Source organism: Cotesia glomerata, linkage group LG5 (assembly GCF_020080835.1).
Source record: "Cotesia glomerata isolate CgM1 linkage group LG5, MPM_Cglom_v2.3, whole genome shotgun sequence".
Lineage (NCBI taxonomy): Eukaryota > Metazoa > Arthropoda > Insecta > Hymenoptera > Braconidae > Cotesia > Cotesia glomerata.
The window spans coordinates 27,516,978-27,531,216 of record NC_058162.1 but is presented as its reverse complement, the minus strand read 5'-3'; the positions used below and the strand labels follow the sequence as shown (position 1 = coordinate 27,531,216).

The following is a 14,239-nucleotide window of genomic DNA, read 5'->3' as shown; positions in this document are numbered from 1 at the left end:
CGTGCCAATTATAATTAATTAAATATCAAATGTAAAACAAAAGAATATTTATTGCACGTGTATAATAAAAGCTATTATAAATATTCATAAAATATTTTTTTAATAAATCCAATACAAAATAAATTTATTGGAAAATGTCTTTTGGCCAAATCAAAAAAGAAGAAACAAGTCAAGTTATCCGAACTCATCCTTTATGCAAATTGACTGATATGACAGAGGATGAAATGAAACAAGAAACAATGGACTTGTGTGTGACAGCCACGGAAAAATATCCAAATAATTATGAGCATGCAGCTAAAATGATCAAGGAGAATCTTGATAAAAAATTTGGAGCTCCTTTTCAAGTGGTTGTCGGCGAGTCATTTGGTTTTCATATTATCCATCAAGAAAATACGCTGCTATATATGTTTACAGGTGGTAATATTGCTATACTTATTTGGCGAACTGTTTGAAATAAATATCAACAAATAATTTTTAATAAATTTATTAGTAAATATATTTATACATTAAATTGCGTAATATCTGTTTGTACATATTGAGGTAATTTTTTATAATTAGCGTAAGTAATTTAATTTTGTTGTTTCATCAGTATAATAATCTTTGGTTTAATATAAAAAATAATAAAATAAATGTTAAGCTGATTTCCATATACAAATAGCTAAATTTCCCGCACAGTACATGTAAAGCAAGTGTTTAAGCTGGTAGGTTATTTCAAATCCATATCCTTCTCCAACTACGGTGTGCCAGGAAGCCCCAAACTTTCTGTCCATCGTCTCTTTTATCATTTTTGAAACACTTTCGTAATTGTCTGCATATTTTTCAGCAGCTGTTACACATAATTCCATAACTTCTTGCTTCATCTCATCAGACATGTCACTTTTCTGTAATACAAAAAATTATTAAAATTGTATTTTCAATTAGAAAATACAGAGGAAAAAATTAAATCAATAATAACAGTTATTGATTTTTATTTACCCAAATATTGAATAGTACTTACTCGACAGAATGGATAGGTATGAAGAATTTTAACAATATCATCTTTTTTGACTTCTGTCATATTTAATTTTTAACTTTCAACAATATATTTTTAATTTTATGTAGAGTTTATATTTTTTTTTTAAGACTGAAGATTATTAATACCGATGTAAAACTAATTAATAGTTTTATTAAAATTTTCTCATAACAAGTTATTGCACAGCAAACTTTACACAACAATGACTTTCTACTTCTATTGCTAGTGTATAAACATTTTAGTCTTATAAAATGATTCATAGCATAGATTTAATAGAATAGGGCGTTTTAGGGTGGGTGGCAAACAGTTGAAAAATTGTTTGTGTATTGTGTATCCACACTGCCCATGCTCACTACCCTCACCACCCATCCTTACATCACCAATTCACTACCATTGTATTTACAAATCAATTCTTATTGTATCTAGATAAAAATCAATTTTTTATTACTTTTCAGTTGTATAATTCATCTCACACATCTACTATTATGATCTTAATATTTTTAATTGCTTTTAATTTTTTGTTATTTAAAAATTCCCGCGGAATTAATTTGAAATTCTAATGAAAGAGGTCACTCTGCGCCACGACATTCCTGTTTATAAGTGTGTGCATGGTTTTGTGTTGTGTGTTTATTTATACACTTACTATACTTATCAAGTCACAAGAAAACACATAGCAACACATGTCATTGGTTAATAGTCATAAAATCTCGCGTTTCTTTTTAAAATATTAAATCTAATGAGTGTTAAGTACTTTGAATTAGATAATTGTGTTATTCGCGGTCTCAAATACGTCTTTGAGCGAGGAAGAGTTGCGGAAAGACATGACAAATCAAATTAAATTTATTAATTGGGTGTGTACACACAGACTAATTTAAATTTTTATATTTACATTTTAATCATGTCATCTGTCATTTGTCATCTCTCATCTGTATATACAAAATATAAAAAAAATGACCTGATGCTTATTTTGTCTGCAATTTTTAATGATTTATTACTAATTTCTGTCAGAGTAAATTTATAATTATTGATGAATTTTTTTACTCAGGTATTTTGTACCGGTATTTAATTAATATATGGCTTGCTACTTTTTTTAATAAATTTTTTTTTTAAATTGACCAGTAGGTAATATTTATTATATCTCATTCTTTATAAATGGTTAAATTTATAAATTAATGCCTATAAGTAAGTACATATAGATGTATAAATAAACTTTGTTTATTTTATAGAACTAAATTTAAATTTAACATCACGTGTTTTATATACTTTTTTTATAAACATACTCATATACTTTATGAATTTATTTATGACAGCTGGTAAGAATTTTATTTTGTTGCTATTATTGTTATTAGTATTGCAGTACATACCTATAATAATAATAATAATAATAATTATGTAAATAATTTGAATGTTATATACTTGCTCTTTAGACTTTGTACTATTATTGCATTAATTTTTTTCAGGTTGAAATTAAAATCATAAAAAGATAGAAAAACTTTTTTTTATAATTTTTTTGTTTGAGATTGGGCTAATTAAATTAATTAAAAAGATCAAGTGCCGAGATTTAAATGAATTGAAATAAATAGTAAGCGGATTTTCCTGATGGTTTAATCTAAATCTATATATAACACCGTCAAAGTTCTGACGTCAGAACGTCGGTCTTTCTCCAAATGACGTCATATGAACGACGACAAATGCCAAAATCGATTTTATTCGAGCGCTTGATTTTAAATTAAATTTGTAACTTCTCCAATGTACTCTTATCTTATTATATCCTTTCGGAATTCGGCAATTCGTCGCACCTGTACTTTTCGATCTTTTTGATCAAAATTTGATTTATACTCACCGTATTGTTCAAGTAAACAAATAGAAAAATTAATAAGATAAATTAAAAAGGTAAAAAATAATAGAGTTGATAAATGTCATTTGACGAGAACGTTTTTTAACCAATATAAAGGTCAATAAGGATAATAATATATATATATATATGTCTATAAGCAAGAACAAGGCTGATATGAGAGAAATAGCTCGTAAACATTTTGGTATTATATTAATGCAAAATACCAGAGTATAGAGTACGGAGGATTTAAGGAGAGGATAGGAGACTTTGACTTATCTACTCACTCTCATCCACTTTAAATGTCAAAGGTTACTGCGCATCTATTCACTTAAATTTGTATATATTTGACAATCTCACTAGCCGTATTTAATTTTTATTTTCTAAACATTTAAAAAAAAAAAATTATTTATCAACTATTTTTTTTATTCCTTTTAGGTTCTGGTTAATATTTTGTAAGTAATCCGAGTCTTGAAACACTTCAAAGGTATCTCTATTGGATATTAATTACTAAAATTCATACTTGAAGAAATAATAATCCCCAAATAGAAATTAAATAATGGATAAATCATTAAAATTATCAATCAATTATTCCGGACAGTATCGATTTAAGTATTACGATAAAAATAACATAGATAAACCTTGTAATGAAAATAATCTGAAAATTGTTAAATTTTTTCCACCAACAAGTTGCGATGATAGCTCTAAAACTTTTGCAGAGTTATGCAAACCTACACCAGGTTATTTATTTATTAAAATAAAAAGTTTAATAAATCGTAAGCGGAATATTAATTTATAAATTTTTTACAGCGATGAAACGTCGTGCAAAAATTTACGGGTTTTTATTAAAGTATGTTTTTATACCTACTATTATTGTCGGTGGAATAGTAACAAAGGTCAATTACGACATAGAGAAAAGATGTAGAGAAGCTCATAAATAATTTTTTTAAACTAGTTCAAAGTTGATAAAATTATTTCAAGTCCCACTGGATATTAAGTAAAATAAAATTTTTAAAATTTATTCATCAATCTCGGGAAATTTAATTAGTAAGAAAAATAGTCAAACTTTTTTTATATTTTTTTTTTTAACATAAATTTAAATAGGTAAATATTAAAATGTAAATTAATAAATGTAATTGTACAGTGTTTGTTTTATTTTTGCAGGGTTTAAAGAAAATTTATTTGTCAAGGTCTGAATTGTAGAGCAAAGAAATATAAAAGAATGTAAGAAGTAATTGTATCCCTGGTGAATTTAGTGTATTCCAGTAAAAATTATCGTACATTTCCCGGTACTCTGTACACATTTAAGTGTATGGTATATGGTGCATCTGCGCGTCTGGAAAGCTCCGATCAATAGCGAAGAAAGATAACTAGAGAGCTCGAATTTCCCGGTACGGTGATATTATAGTTATTGCCAAAGAACTAATACTTAAATAAAAAAAAAAAAAAACCAACAATTAAATTTAAATAAAAAAAGAAATTAAATTATGGCTGGCTTAATATTAAATTGCATTCATATTTTCCACTAGTTATTAACAAAACAATTTAGTTTTAGATTTATCACAGTCTACGGCGCATTTGTTCGTTGTCATCACAGTGGAATAAGCGCCCTGGGTGATAGAGTGAGAGTGAACCAGACAAAGAGCTTTTACTCAGTTTTAGTTATAACAGCAACAAATAATAATAATAAAAAGACGCAAGCGCAACAAAAAATTTGAGCACGAGCTGGATCGCTGGATGATCAGACGCGCGATTTCTCGGCAATCGTGAGGGTGTCCTCAAATAGGCAACAACGCCATTATTTAATTTACCTTTCCATCAATATTCATCATCACCATCATTATCAACATTATCAATATCATTATCTTCGTGTTAATTATAATTGATCAATCGTTTTAATTAATCAATGTGAAAATTAATTTATTTCAAAAATCAATTTAAAAAAAATGAATTTATTATATTTTAGTATTGTTAAATAATTTAACGACGTTTACGGTTTTATTACGAGGTCAATTTGGTGTATTTAATTGTAGAATTGTAGGACAAGGTAAATAGGTTTTAAAAAAAGTATCAAGCATAAAGAAGCGCTTGCAGAAACTCGTTTAGACACGGCTGATGCACTTTATATGCTTCTTTATTACTTTTATACTTTTTATTGTTACTTAATATGTATTGTATTGTTGAGTTTATAATATTTTTTTATTACAGAAATGCTAGACTGATAACAACATCAAAAATAACAACGACGAGCAAAGGAACAAGGAAAAAAAAATGCTTATTAAAGAGTATAGGATACCACTTCCTCTCACCGTAGAGGAGTATCGAATCGCTCAACTTTATATGATTGCTGTAAGTTATTTTACTTGTTAATATTTATTTTTCCAATATGCATATATATATTTTTTTTTTTTTTTTTTTCATCTTTTCTTCCATAAATAGAAAAAATCAAGAGACGAAAGCAAGGGCGTTGGTAGTGGAGTTGAAATAAAAGTTAATGAACCGTATACAGATGGACCCGGAGGAAACGGACAGTATACTCATAAAATTTATCACGTAGGAAGTCATTTGCCTGGATGGTTTAAGAGCTTGTTACCTAAAACCGCGTTGCAGACTCAGGAAGAAGCGTGGAACGCTTATCCTTATACTAAAACTCGATATACGTGTCCATTTGTTGAAAAATTTTCGGTTGAAATAGAAACGTACTATTTTCCAGACAACGGGCATCAAGAAAATGTATTCCAGTTGTCTGGTAGTGATTTGCGTAATCGAATTGTTGATTTTATTGACGTGGTAAAGGATAAGCCTGTTGGTGCTGATTATGTCCAAGAAGAAGATCCTTTGCTGTATGTATCCCAAAAAACAGGCCGTGGACCGCTTACTGAAAATTGGCTTCAAGATTATTGGGCTGAAGTTCAAGTAATTATAATTATTATAAATTAATTATTAGGGTGGCGCAAAAAAACCGACTATTTTTTTTTTTTTTTTTTTTTCTTCAAGTCTCGAGTGAAAAAATGTTAGTTTTAGATGTTTTAAGAGCTTTCTCCAAAGGACAGCTTAAAAAAAAATTTTTTTTAATTTCAAAAATCGAATTTTTTTTTAATTTTTTTCTCGTTACGTCATAATTTTATAGACAAAAACAAAAAAAAAAAAAGGGGTTTTCCTGAAAGTTTCAGTTTAAAATGTGAATTTTAAAAGGTCGCTCATCATTTTTTTTTAATTTATTAGCGACTATTTACCTAATTGGATTAGCATTTTTTGACTCTGAACTTTAAAAAAATTTATAAGCGACCTTTCAAAATTTAAAATTTTGAATTGAAACTTTCAGGAACTTATTTTTTTTTGTCTATAAAATTATGAAGTAACGAGAAAAAAATAAAAAAAAAAAAAAAAAATTCGATTTTTGACGATTTTTGAAATTTAAAAAAAATTTGGAACGACCTCTTAAAAATTTTTTTTTAAGCTGTCCTTTGGAGAGAGCTCTTGAAACATCTAAAACTAAAAAAATAGTCGGTTTTTTTGCGCCACTCTATTAATTATTATTAACTGATGTATTTTTTTAGGGAAGACCACAACCTACGCTTTCAGGAAAGTCACTGATGTGTGCGTATAAACTTTGTAGGGTTGAGTTCCGTTACTGGGGCATGCAAACCAAGCTGGAAAAATTCATTCACGATGTGGGTCAGTATGAATTCTTCTAATGATCTACTTACAGTTACTATTTTTGTTTTATTCATTAATTTAATAATAACGACAATGTATTATTGTTTTATTTAGCATTACGGAAAACTATGGTACGAGCGCACCGTCAAGCGTGGGCATGGCAAGATGAATGGATCGGTTTGACAATGGAAGACATAAGACAAATAGAAAAAGAGACTCAATTGGCACTGCAGCGAAAAATGGCTGCTGCAGAAGCTGCTGAACGTGGTGAGATGGCTATTGATGGCTACGAGGACAATCACAGTGACTCAAATACCCCAGCAGCGACACCACAGGGAGCTACTGATGTTGCCAAAACATTTGCTGCAACACTCGGTAGCATTGAGAAAAACGAAGATCTCCAAAGTCCGCCGTCTATTCGTAAACCTTCGGATATTCCTGTTATTAATACGGCGCGTAGTTCTGAAGGTGATATCAGCCCTGAAGATTCTCCTACTACAGTTTTACCACCTGGGTAAAATATTTATTTACAACAAAAATTTTAAAAGTACTTGCTAAATTATTTATCTTCATTAGGTCAAAAATTGCTCTTAACAAATTTGAAACTAAAAAAGTTTGGAAGCACAGCAGTCATTCAATTCACTCCCCGAGTTCTGCTAAAAGCTTCGACATCCAGATTGCTAATTGGCGTATGGAGAGTATCGTCCGTGAATCTGAATCAGGCAGCGAGGATGAATTTTTTGATTGCCAAGGTACTGTTTTATTTCCAATTTTCGCTCTCTAGTTTTCTATAAAAGCAAGTAAGCAACCGTGTGATTTATAATTACATTACAATCAAATTGTTTCTGGCAAAAGCTTAAGCATGGGCGTTGAATAGTGCCGATCGATATGTCTATTTTACATTCACATATCATTTTATTACTTTAACTGACAGACATTCTGTCTGTCTGGCAAATAAATAACTGAATAGATGTATATCTATATATCTATATATGTTTAACTCATGATTCATAGATAATAATCAAATTGGATTTAATTAATTAATTAGCAGCACTTTTGCGTGGTAAGAAAATAGCCATTGTTTAGAGTAAATGGAATATATATTTTTTGTGAGTAGTCTAATTGATCGATAAAGCACAAGAGAAGATTCTCTTATTAGTTTGCCTGATGTATTTTTCTTTGTTTATTTTTTTTTTTTTATTTTTTCTCTGTGTTTTTTTTTTTCTCTCGCACAGCCGCTGGAATAGTTGTACCTGAGATACGCACAGGTAGGTCAATTAGATCGCACGAGCATGCGCTTAAGTGGTCAAATAATTATCCATGTCTTTAATAATAATAACATACTTTTAAAAGTTAAAAAGTAGGAAGAATATAAATAAAGACTAATGATAGTATTTTTTATTAAGCAGAAGACTTTGGTGACAATACATCTCTGGCAAAGTGGAGCTCGTTGGACCTCTTGACGGACAAAGAAGACTCCCTGTCGCCTACAGTACCAACAGCATCAGTAGCTGGAGTATCATCTTCAAGCAGCAGGCATGACGACAGTATATTTTCCCACTCATACTTGCAGCGAGTCGCCAGTGAACGTAGTGGTAAAAGACTTCACATACGTTCGTCAGCGAGTATAGATTTATCATGCCCAGCTTCACCTCAACACTCACCAACTCACCAGCCCTGTCGAACAACAGTATTACTGATAGTTATGCATGCCGGCAGTGTCCTGGATGCCAATGTTGATTTATCTGCTAAAAAATCAGACATAACAACATTTCGCGGTGCCTTTGAATCTGTTATGCGTCAACATTATCCCAGTATGGTTGGACATATTGCTGTAAGATTTGTCTCATGTCCATCAATATGTACCGAGGGATTGGGAATATTATCCAGTTTAAGTCCTTACAGTTTTGACGTGTCACCCTCTTGTGTTGACTCTCCACAAATTACAAATGACACTATTCCAATAGGATCCATCCCACTTTTGGCATGTTCATCCTCAGATTATCAAGATGCGGTTTCAAAAGTTATCACCGGGGCTAATCAAGTATTAGGAGAATTTATAAAATCGGATGAAGGTCGTGGATTTGCTGGACAAATATCATTTGTCGGTGACTCTGTTGGTTCGATATTAACTTACGATGCGCTCTGTCGGTCCGTTCAATATCAATCGAGACACGACAGTGAAAATAGTATTTTAGAAAACGACAATCAACCTGGAGGTGATCAAAGTGAAGATGGCAAACATTTAACGGCACCTTTACCAAGAAGACGTTCATCATCAACCAGCGATTCATCTCAGTGTAAATTAGAATTTGACGTCAGTGAATTTTTTATGTTTGGCAGTCCGCTGGCGTTAGTCCTCGCTTATCGTAAAATATCCTCAAGCAATGATAAAGGTACAACGGTTCCTAGGCCGCTTGTTAATCAAGTCTACAATCTATTTCATCCAACGGATCCGGTAGCTGCGCGCTTAGAACCTATTATATCAGCTCGATTTTCACAGTTACCTCCGGTCAATGTCGCTCGCTATCAAAAATATCCGCTCGGCAACGGACAACCTTATCATTTACGTAAGTTTTTTTTTATTATTATTATTATTATAGATATTTTAACATTGAATTTTATCGATTTTTAGTTGAAGCCATTCAAACGAATCCACAATTGTTTGCTGATGGATTGAATGCTCCAAACACACCACTTCAGCATCTAAGAAGAATGTCTGACATATCGCTTCAAAGTACCATGTCGGGTCTGATTGATAATGTACCTTTACAAGCAGTATCTTCCTGTAAGTTAAAAAAATAAATTATTAAATTAAAAGTATTATTTATTACAATTTAAAAACTTTCAGTAACACACAAGTGGTGGGGAAATAAAAGAATAGATTACGCACTCTACTGCCCAGAAGGTCTTGCAAACTTTCCAACAAATGCATTACCACATTTGTTCCACGCAAGTTACTGGGAATCATCAGACGTAATTGCATTTATATTAAGACAAATTGGTAGATTTGACTTGCCAATGCTTGGTGGTGAAGAAAAAGATTTAGCCTGTTTCCGTCCAGGTCAGCCACGAGAAAAGTGGAATAAAAAACGAACCTCGGTTAAACTTAAGGTTAACTTTTTTAATTAATCAACTAAAAACAATCTAAAGTTATATTAATCGATTTACTCTATTATATTCTCAGAATGTCGCGGCGAATCATCGAGCTAATGACGTAATCGTACGCGAAGGCTTGCCGCAGATATTAATTGCAAGGTTTATGTACAGCCCCATAGATGTTATCGCATTGACTGGTGAGTGATCAATAGTTGTAAGTTATTTAGTTTATAATTAAAGTTTTAATTATATTTTTATGTTAGGCGAAAAGGTTGACATTCATGTGATGAAGGATGCACCCGCTGGAGAATGGACATATCTATCAACAGAAGTAACGGATAAAAATGGTCGAATTACTTATAGAATACCTGATGATAAAGCATTATCTTACGGTCTTTATCCAATTAAAATGGTTGTAAGGTAAATATATATCTATATTATTAAGCGAATAATCAAAATTTTGTGGCCTTTTCATGCTTTCATATCATTCTCACCAATAGTATAAATTTATGATGATAAGTATTTTGTTTAGGCTGCATTTGAAAATGCTCTAGCTCTAGATACATAATTAAGAAATTACTTTGTATCTTGTCAACTATTGACATTTTTAAAGATATAAGCTCATTTTAATGTTACACTCATCGAGACCTTTCATTTGAATACCCACATCAATTTTTCATATATTTCATATATATGTATATATGAAAAATATATCAAAATGCATGTGGGTACTCAACTGAAAAAGATCTTGATGATTGTAATATCGGGATGAGCTTATATCTTTAAAAACGTCAATATTTAAGAAATTACAGTGCAATTTAACAAAAGTCATTATTTAATAAAGCAAAATTTTATTTATTTATAGTTCACAAGTCATGGCAGTCACATAGTGACTAATAAATATATATTCCTTATTTATTAGCTTTTATTTATTTCAGAGGTGATCACACGTCTGTAGATTTTTTTATGGCTGTAATACCTCCAAATACAGAGTGTGTGGTGTTCAGTATTGACGGATCTTTTACAGCAAGTATGAGCGTGACAGGACGAGATCCTAAAGTTCGTGCCGGTGCTGTTGATGTCGCTAGGTAATTATTTAAATTAATATTTTTAAAATAAAATAATAATAAATAAATCTTATTTAGACATTGGCAAGAACTTGGATATCTAATAATATATATAACAGCTCGACCAGACATGCAGCAGCAAAAAGTAGTATCTTGGTTATCACAACACAATTTTCCACATGGATTAGTGTCTTTTGCTGATGGATTGTCTCGCGATCCGCTTGGCCATAAAGCTGCTTACTTGAACAACTTGATCCACGAGCACGGAGTAATAATTCATCAGGCGTACGGTAGCAGTAAGGATATTGCCGTTTATACGGCAGTTAATTTAAAACCCCGGCAAATCATTATTGTCGGGAAAGTGTCGAAGAAGCATCAATCACTGGCGACTGTACTCAGTGAAGGATACGCTGCTCATTTAACTCAACTGCAATCTTATGGTGGATCAAGACCTGCTCAGGGTAACGCGAGAATGGTGATACCTCGAGGACAATTTGGTTTACCTGGTTTAAATTCGTCGCTTCGGCGAAGAAGGTAAGCTACTAAATAAATATTATCCAAATCATCTATCTCCATTAACAAATACAGTGATAAAATTATTTAAAATAATGTAAACTGTATGGATATTTATTACAACGATGGTTCACATTTAGTTTATTTATTATTTTTTATAAAATATATTTCGGTAGACGTAGGTAGTTAATATTTTTGCAGTAAAACGCGTGCGAATACGAGCCACGGCTCTATTTTTCCAGTAAGGAGACAACGGTCAGCACATCAGCTCGCAACAGCGTGTACTTAAAGCGGAAAGTCCCCACCCACATCTAACACACGTCTAATTATATCTACCTACAATTTACTCACTTATACATTGGTAATTATCTATCTCTCACCTCTGTCTCTATCTTTGTCTCTCTCTCTCTCTCTCTCTCTCTGTCTCTCCCGAACCCTTTTACGTCTTTTTCATATAAATTGATATGAATTTTCTAAAATATATTATCCTAGCACTCGTCCCAACCACTTTGACACAAGCAATAAATTTAAAACCCCGTTAATGGCCCAACAGACGAATATCTTTCTAGAGCTGGCACTTTTTATTTTAGTGTCTGAAAAAATAAAAGCTCTAGCAAGATTACGACCACATGAGCTTACCCTTAGATAATTTATAATTATTATTATTAATTATTTTTTAAATTATTTAAATTGCAAGATTAGTAGATTGATAGGAATAAGGTTTTAAAAAGTTATTGGGTTGCAGGTACCTGCTTTGAAGATTTGTCGGAATGTCGCGAGTTGATGTTAATAATCGCTCACGACAGAAGCGACAGCGTACATCACATTCCACAATCAGAATAATTATTTTATCGACAGCATTGATATTATCCAGAATTTATGCACAATTTCGATTGAGACCTAGTCGTTGGTGCGGAAATAATTCCCATTCGTTTGATTCCTGATGATGAGGATGACAGTGACAATGATGATGATCGAATTGACGCCAACGAATTTATCAGACTATTTATCGCGATGATTTTGCGAGCAAGGTAAAGATGCCCGTGAGCGTCTTCCTATAAATTTAAATTAAAACCAAAATTTTTAAAACTATTTCAAACATAATAGCAATTAGATTGAATGTGAATACCGTATATGTGTTTAGAAACAATGTAATGGACATGCTTCCAGTGCTTATCATGATCTATCTCCGGTGTTAATCTTGCTTGCACGATTATCGTTACGATTTTGCACGATGAGAAAAAAACAAAAACAAAACAATCCTAGATGTGATTGCGATTATTGTCATTATATCTAACCCCATTATGATGGGTTAATTGGGATATTTAATCAACAAATATCTTCGTTCTCTATAGCTTGCGCTTCAGTTTATGTATGATTAATTATGATCTCTATCCCTTCCTGTTGGATGGCTTTAAAATCGTTGACTAATAATACTCACACATACTAATATTTACGAACACGATACACTAAAACTATAAAGTGTTTATTTTCATGTTCATAATTGTAATTATTAAATAATCACATGTTTTTAAATTGAAAAAAAAAAAAAATTATTTAAAATCAATTTAAAGATCTGTGTTTATTTTTTTTTTTTTTTATTTCATCACTCGTCTCGTATTTTTCTCATTAATCTCAGTGTCTACTGCTTTGTGTTTAATTATTATTATTATTATTATTAAATAACAAATTGTTATTAATAATAAACCTGTCAAGAAGGAAGAAGCATTGATGTTAATAATGAAGCTGTGAAAGCTGCACTGCTGCTTTTCTTGCACAATGATCATTAAATAATTTATATAAAGATATTTTTCAAGTATATATTTATCAACAATAATAATAATGATAAAAAATGTGGATTTGATAAATATATAATGGATTTATTTGTTTGGTAGTTCTTTTAGGACAGCCAAACGTACCATATCATCTTCAATGTTTCAAAATAAATCGGAACAACTGGAACGGAGCACAAGTGTCGGGCCATCATCGAGAAGATCATCACCGCCTCTTACAAAAACAACTACTTCTGATAAACCCTGACGATTTGCGCGCTGTCGGTCCTTTTTCGAGCCGCGGCAGTAATCCATTTTTTTTATCGCCTATTTATTTTTATTGTGGTTAATAAACTGATAAAAAAATTAAAAAAAGTTTAAACTAAGAAGAAATATAAAAACAGAACATAAAGAAGAAATGGATAAAATTTTATTGACGGAACAAACATTTGGGAAAGTAATTGTGATTTAATAATAACTATATTGAACATAAATATATATAATATATATATATATTATTGAATCGAGCTCAATGTTGTCATTCTCCGGTCTCCCCAGTGCATAGTTTATTTTTTATACAGCCATACAAGTATTCCGGAATCAGCTTAATATTAAATAAATAAATAATATTAATAATGAATGATAATAATAATAATATCAATAGTAATTAATCAGACACATTATTTTTTGGTATAAAAGGATAAATTATTGTTATAATAAACAAATATATATTTATTATTATTATTGTCGTTGTTATTATTAATATTATCAATATTACAATTATTATTAAGTGTAATAAAGTATTTTATGTGATAAGAGTAATATTTTTGTTAGACAAATCGATGTTGAATATTTTATTGTTTATGTATATTGATGTTGTATATATATATATATATATATATATATATATATATATATATATATATATATATATATATATATATATATATATATATATATATATAATGAATAATGATATTATAAATTGTGAATTAGATTGAATATTTAATTGTAATAATAATAATAATAATATTGTTATTATAAGGTATGTGTAATTATTAATAATAATTGTTTTAGAATTATATAAATATTATATGTTATATTTATGAATATGATGTTGCCTCATGGTTGATTTTAAAATTAGCAGCTAATATATCTCTTGCGATTATCAACAATGTGTGTATAAAAAAAATTTTATTCTATCGACATGAAAACAAATTAATTTAAATAAAATAAATAATTGTTGTATATCAAATTATTATTTGTGTTGCATTTATTTTTT

General features: G+C 30.3%; 2 protein-coding genes across 13 annotated transcripts; one reads left to right on the top strand and one right to left on the bottom strand.

Annotated features, from left to right (window-relative positions):
* Positions 1-468: 468 nt before the first annotated feature.
* On the bottom strand, positions 469-1,792 carry LOC123266394 (dynein axonemal light chain 4-like). Of its 2 annotated transcripts, none has more exons than XM_044730655.1 (2): positions 1,665-1,792; positions 469-881 (listed from the first exon to the last, which is right to left on the bottom strand). In XM_044730655.1, the coding sequence occupies exons 1-2, from the start codon at positions 1,692-1,694 to the stop codon at positions 633-635; spliced, it is 279 nt and encodes a 92-aa protein (XP_044586590.1). In that variant the 5' UTR covers positions 1,695-1,792; the 3' UTR covers positions 469-632. The 2 variants fall into 2 exon arrangements, with proteins under 2 accessions (XP_044586590.1, XP_044586589.1); XM_044730654.1 differs by lacking the exon at positions 1,665-1,792 and adding an exon at positions 998-1,622.
* Positions 1,728-13,657, top strand: LOC123266381 (protein retinal degeneration B). Of its 11 annotated transcripts, none has more exons than XR_006509765.1 (18): positions 4,011-4,237; positions 4,396-4,893; positions 5,055-5,195; positions 5,286-5,762; positions 6,407-6,524; positions 6,621-7,020; positions 7,083-7,258; positions 7,742-7,774; positions 7,913-9,076; positions 9,142-9,294; positions 9,358-9,620; positions 9,694-9,802; positions 9,869-10,025; positions 10,544-10,693; positions 10,751-11,206; positions 11,428-11,546; positions 11,931-12,216; positions 13,081-13,123. XR_006509765.1 is itself a non-coding variant. In XM_044730627.1 (17 exons), the coding sequence occupies exons 3-16, from the start codon at positions 5,118-5,120 to the stop codon at positions 11,498-11,500; spliced, it is 3,807 nt and encodes a 1,268-aa protein (XP_044586562.1). In that variant the 5' UTR covers positions 4,011-4,237; positions 4,396-4,893; positions 5,055-5,117; the 3' UTR covers positions 11,501-11,546; positions 13,081-13,123. The 11 variants fall into 11 exon arrangements, 7 of the variants coding, with proteins under 7 accessions (XP_044586558.1, XP_044586562.1, XP_044586559.1 ...); XR_006509763.1 differs by having other exon boundaries at positions 11,387-11,546; XM_044730627.1 differs by lacking the exon at positions 11,931-12,216.
* The last annotated feature ends 582 nt before the right edge of the window (positions 13,658-14,239 follow it).

Coding starts and splice junctions, on each gene's coding strand:
- LOC123266381 (XM_044730623.1), top strand. CDS start 5,118: ATGCTTATTAAAGAGTATAGGATACCACTTCCTCTCACCGTAGAGGAG. Junction 7,259..7,741: donor TGAATTTTTTGATTGCCAAG/GTACTGTTTTAT, acceptor TCTCTCGCACAG/CCGCTGGAATAGTTGTACCT. Junction 11,207..13,080: donor TCGTCGCTTCGGCGAAGAAG/GTAAGCTACTAA, acceptor TTTGTTTGGTAG/TTCTTTTAGGACAGCCAAAC.
- LOC123266394 (XM_044730654.1), bottom strand. CDS start 1,057: ATGACAGAAGTCAAAAAAGATGATATTGTTAAAATTCTTCATACCTAT. Junction 882..997: donor ATACCTATCCATTCTGTCGA/GTAAGTACTATT, acceptor TTTGTATTACAG/AAAAGTGACATGTCTGATGA.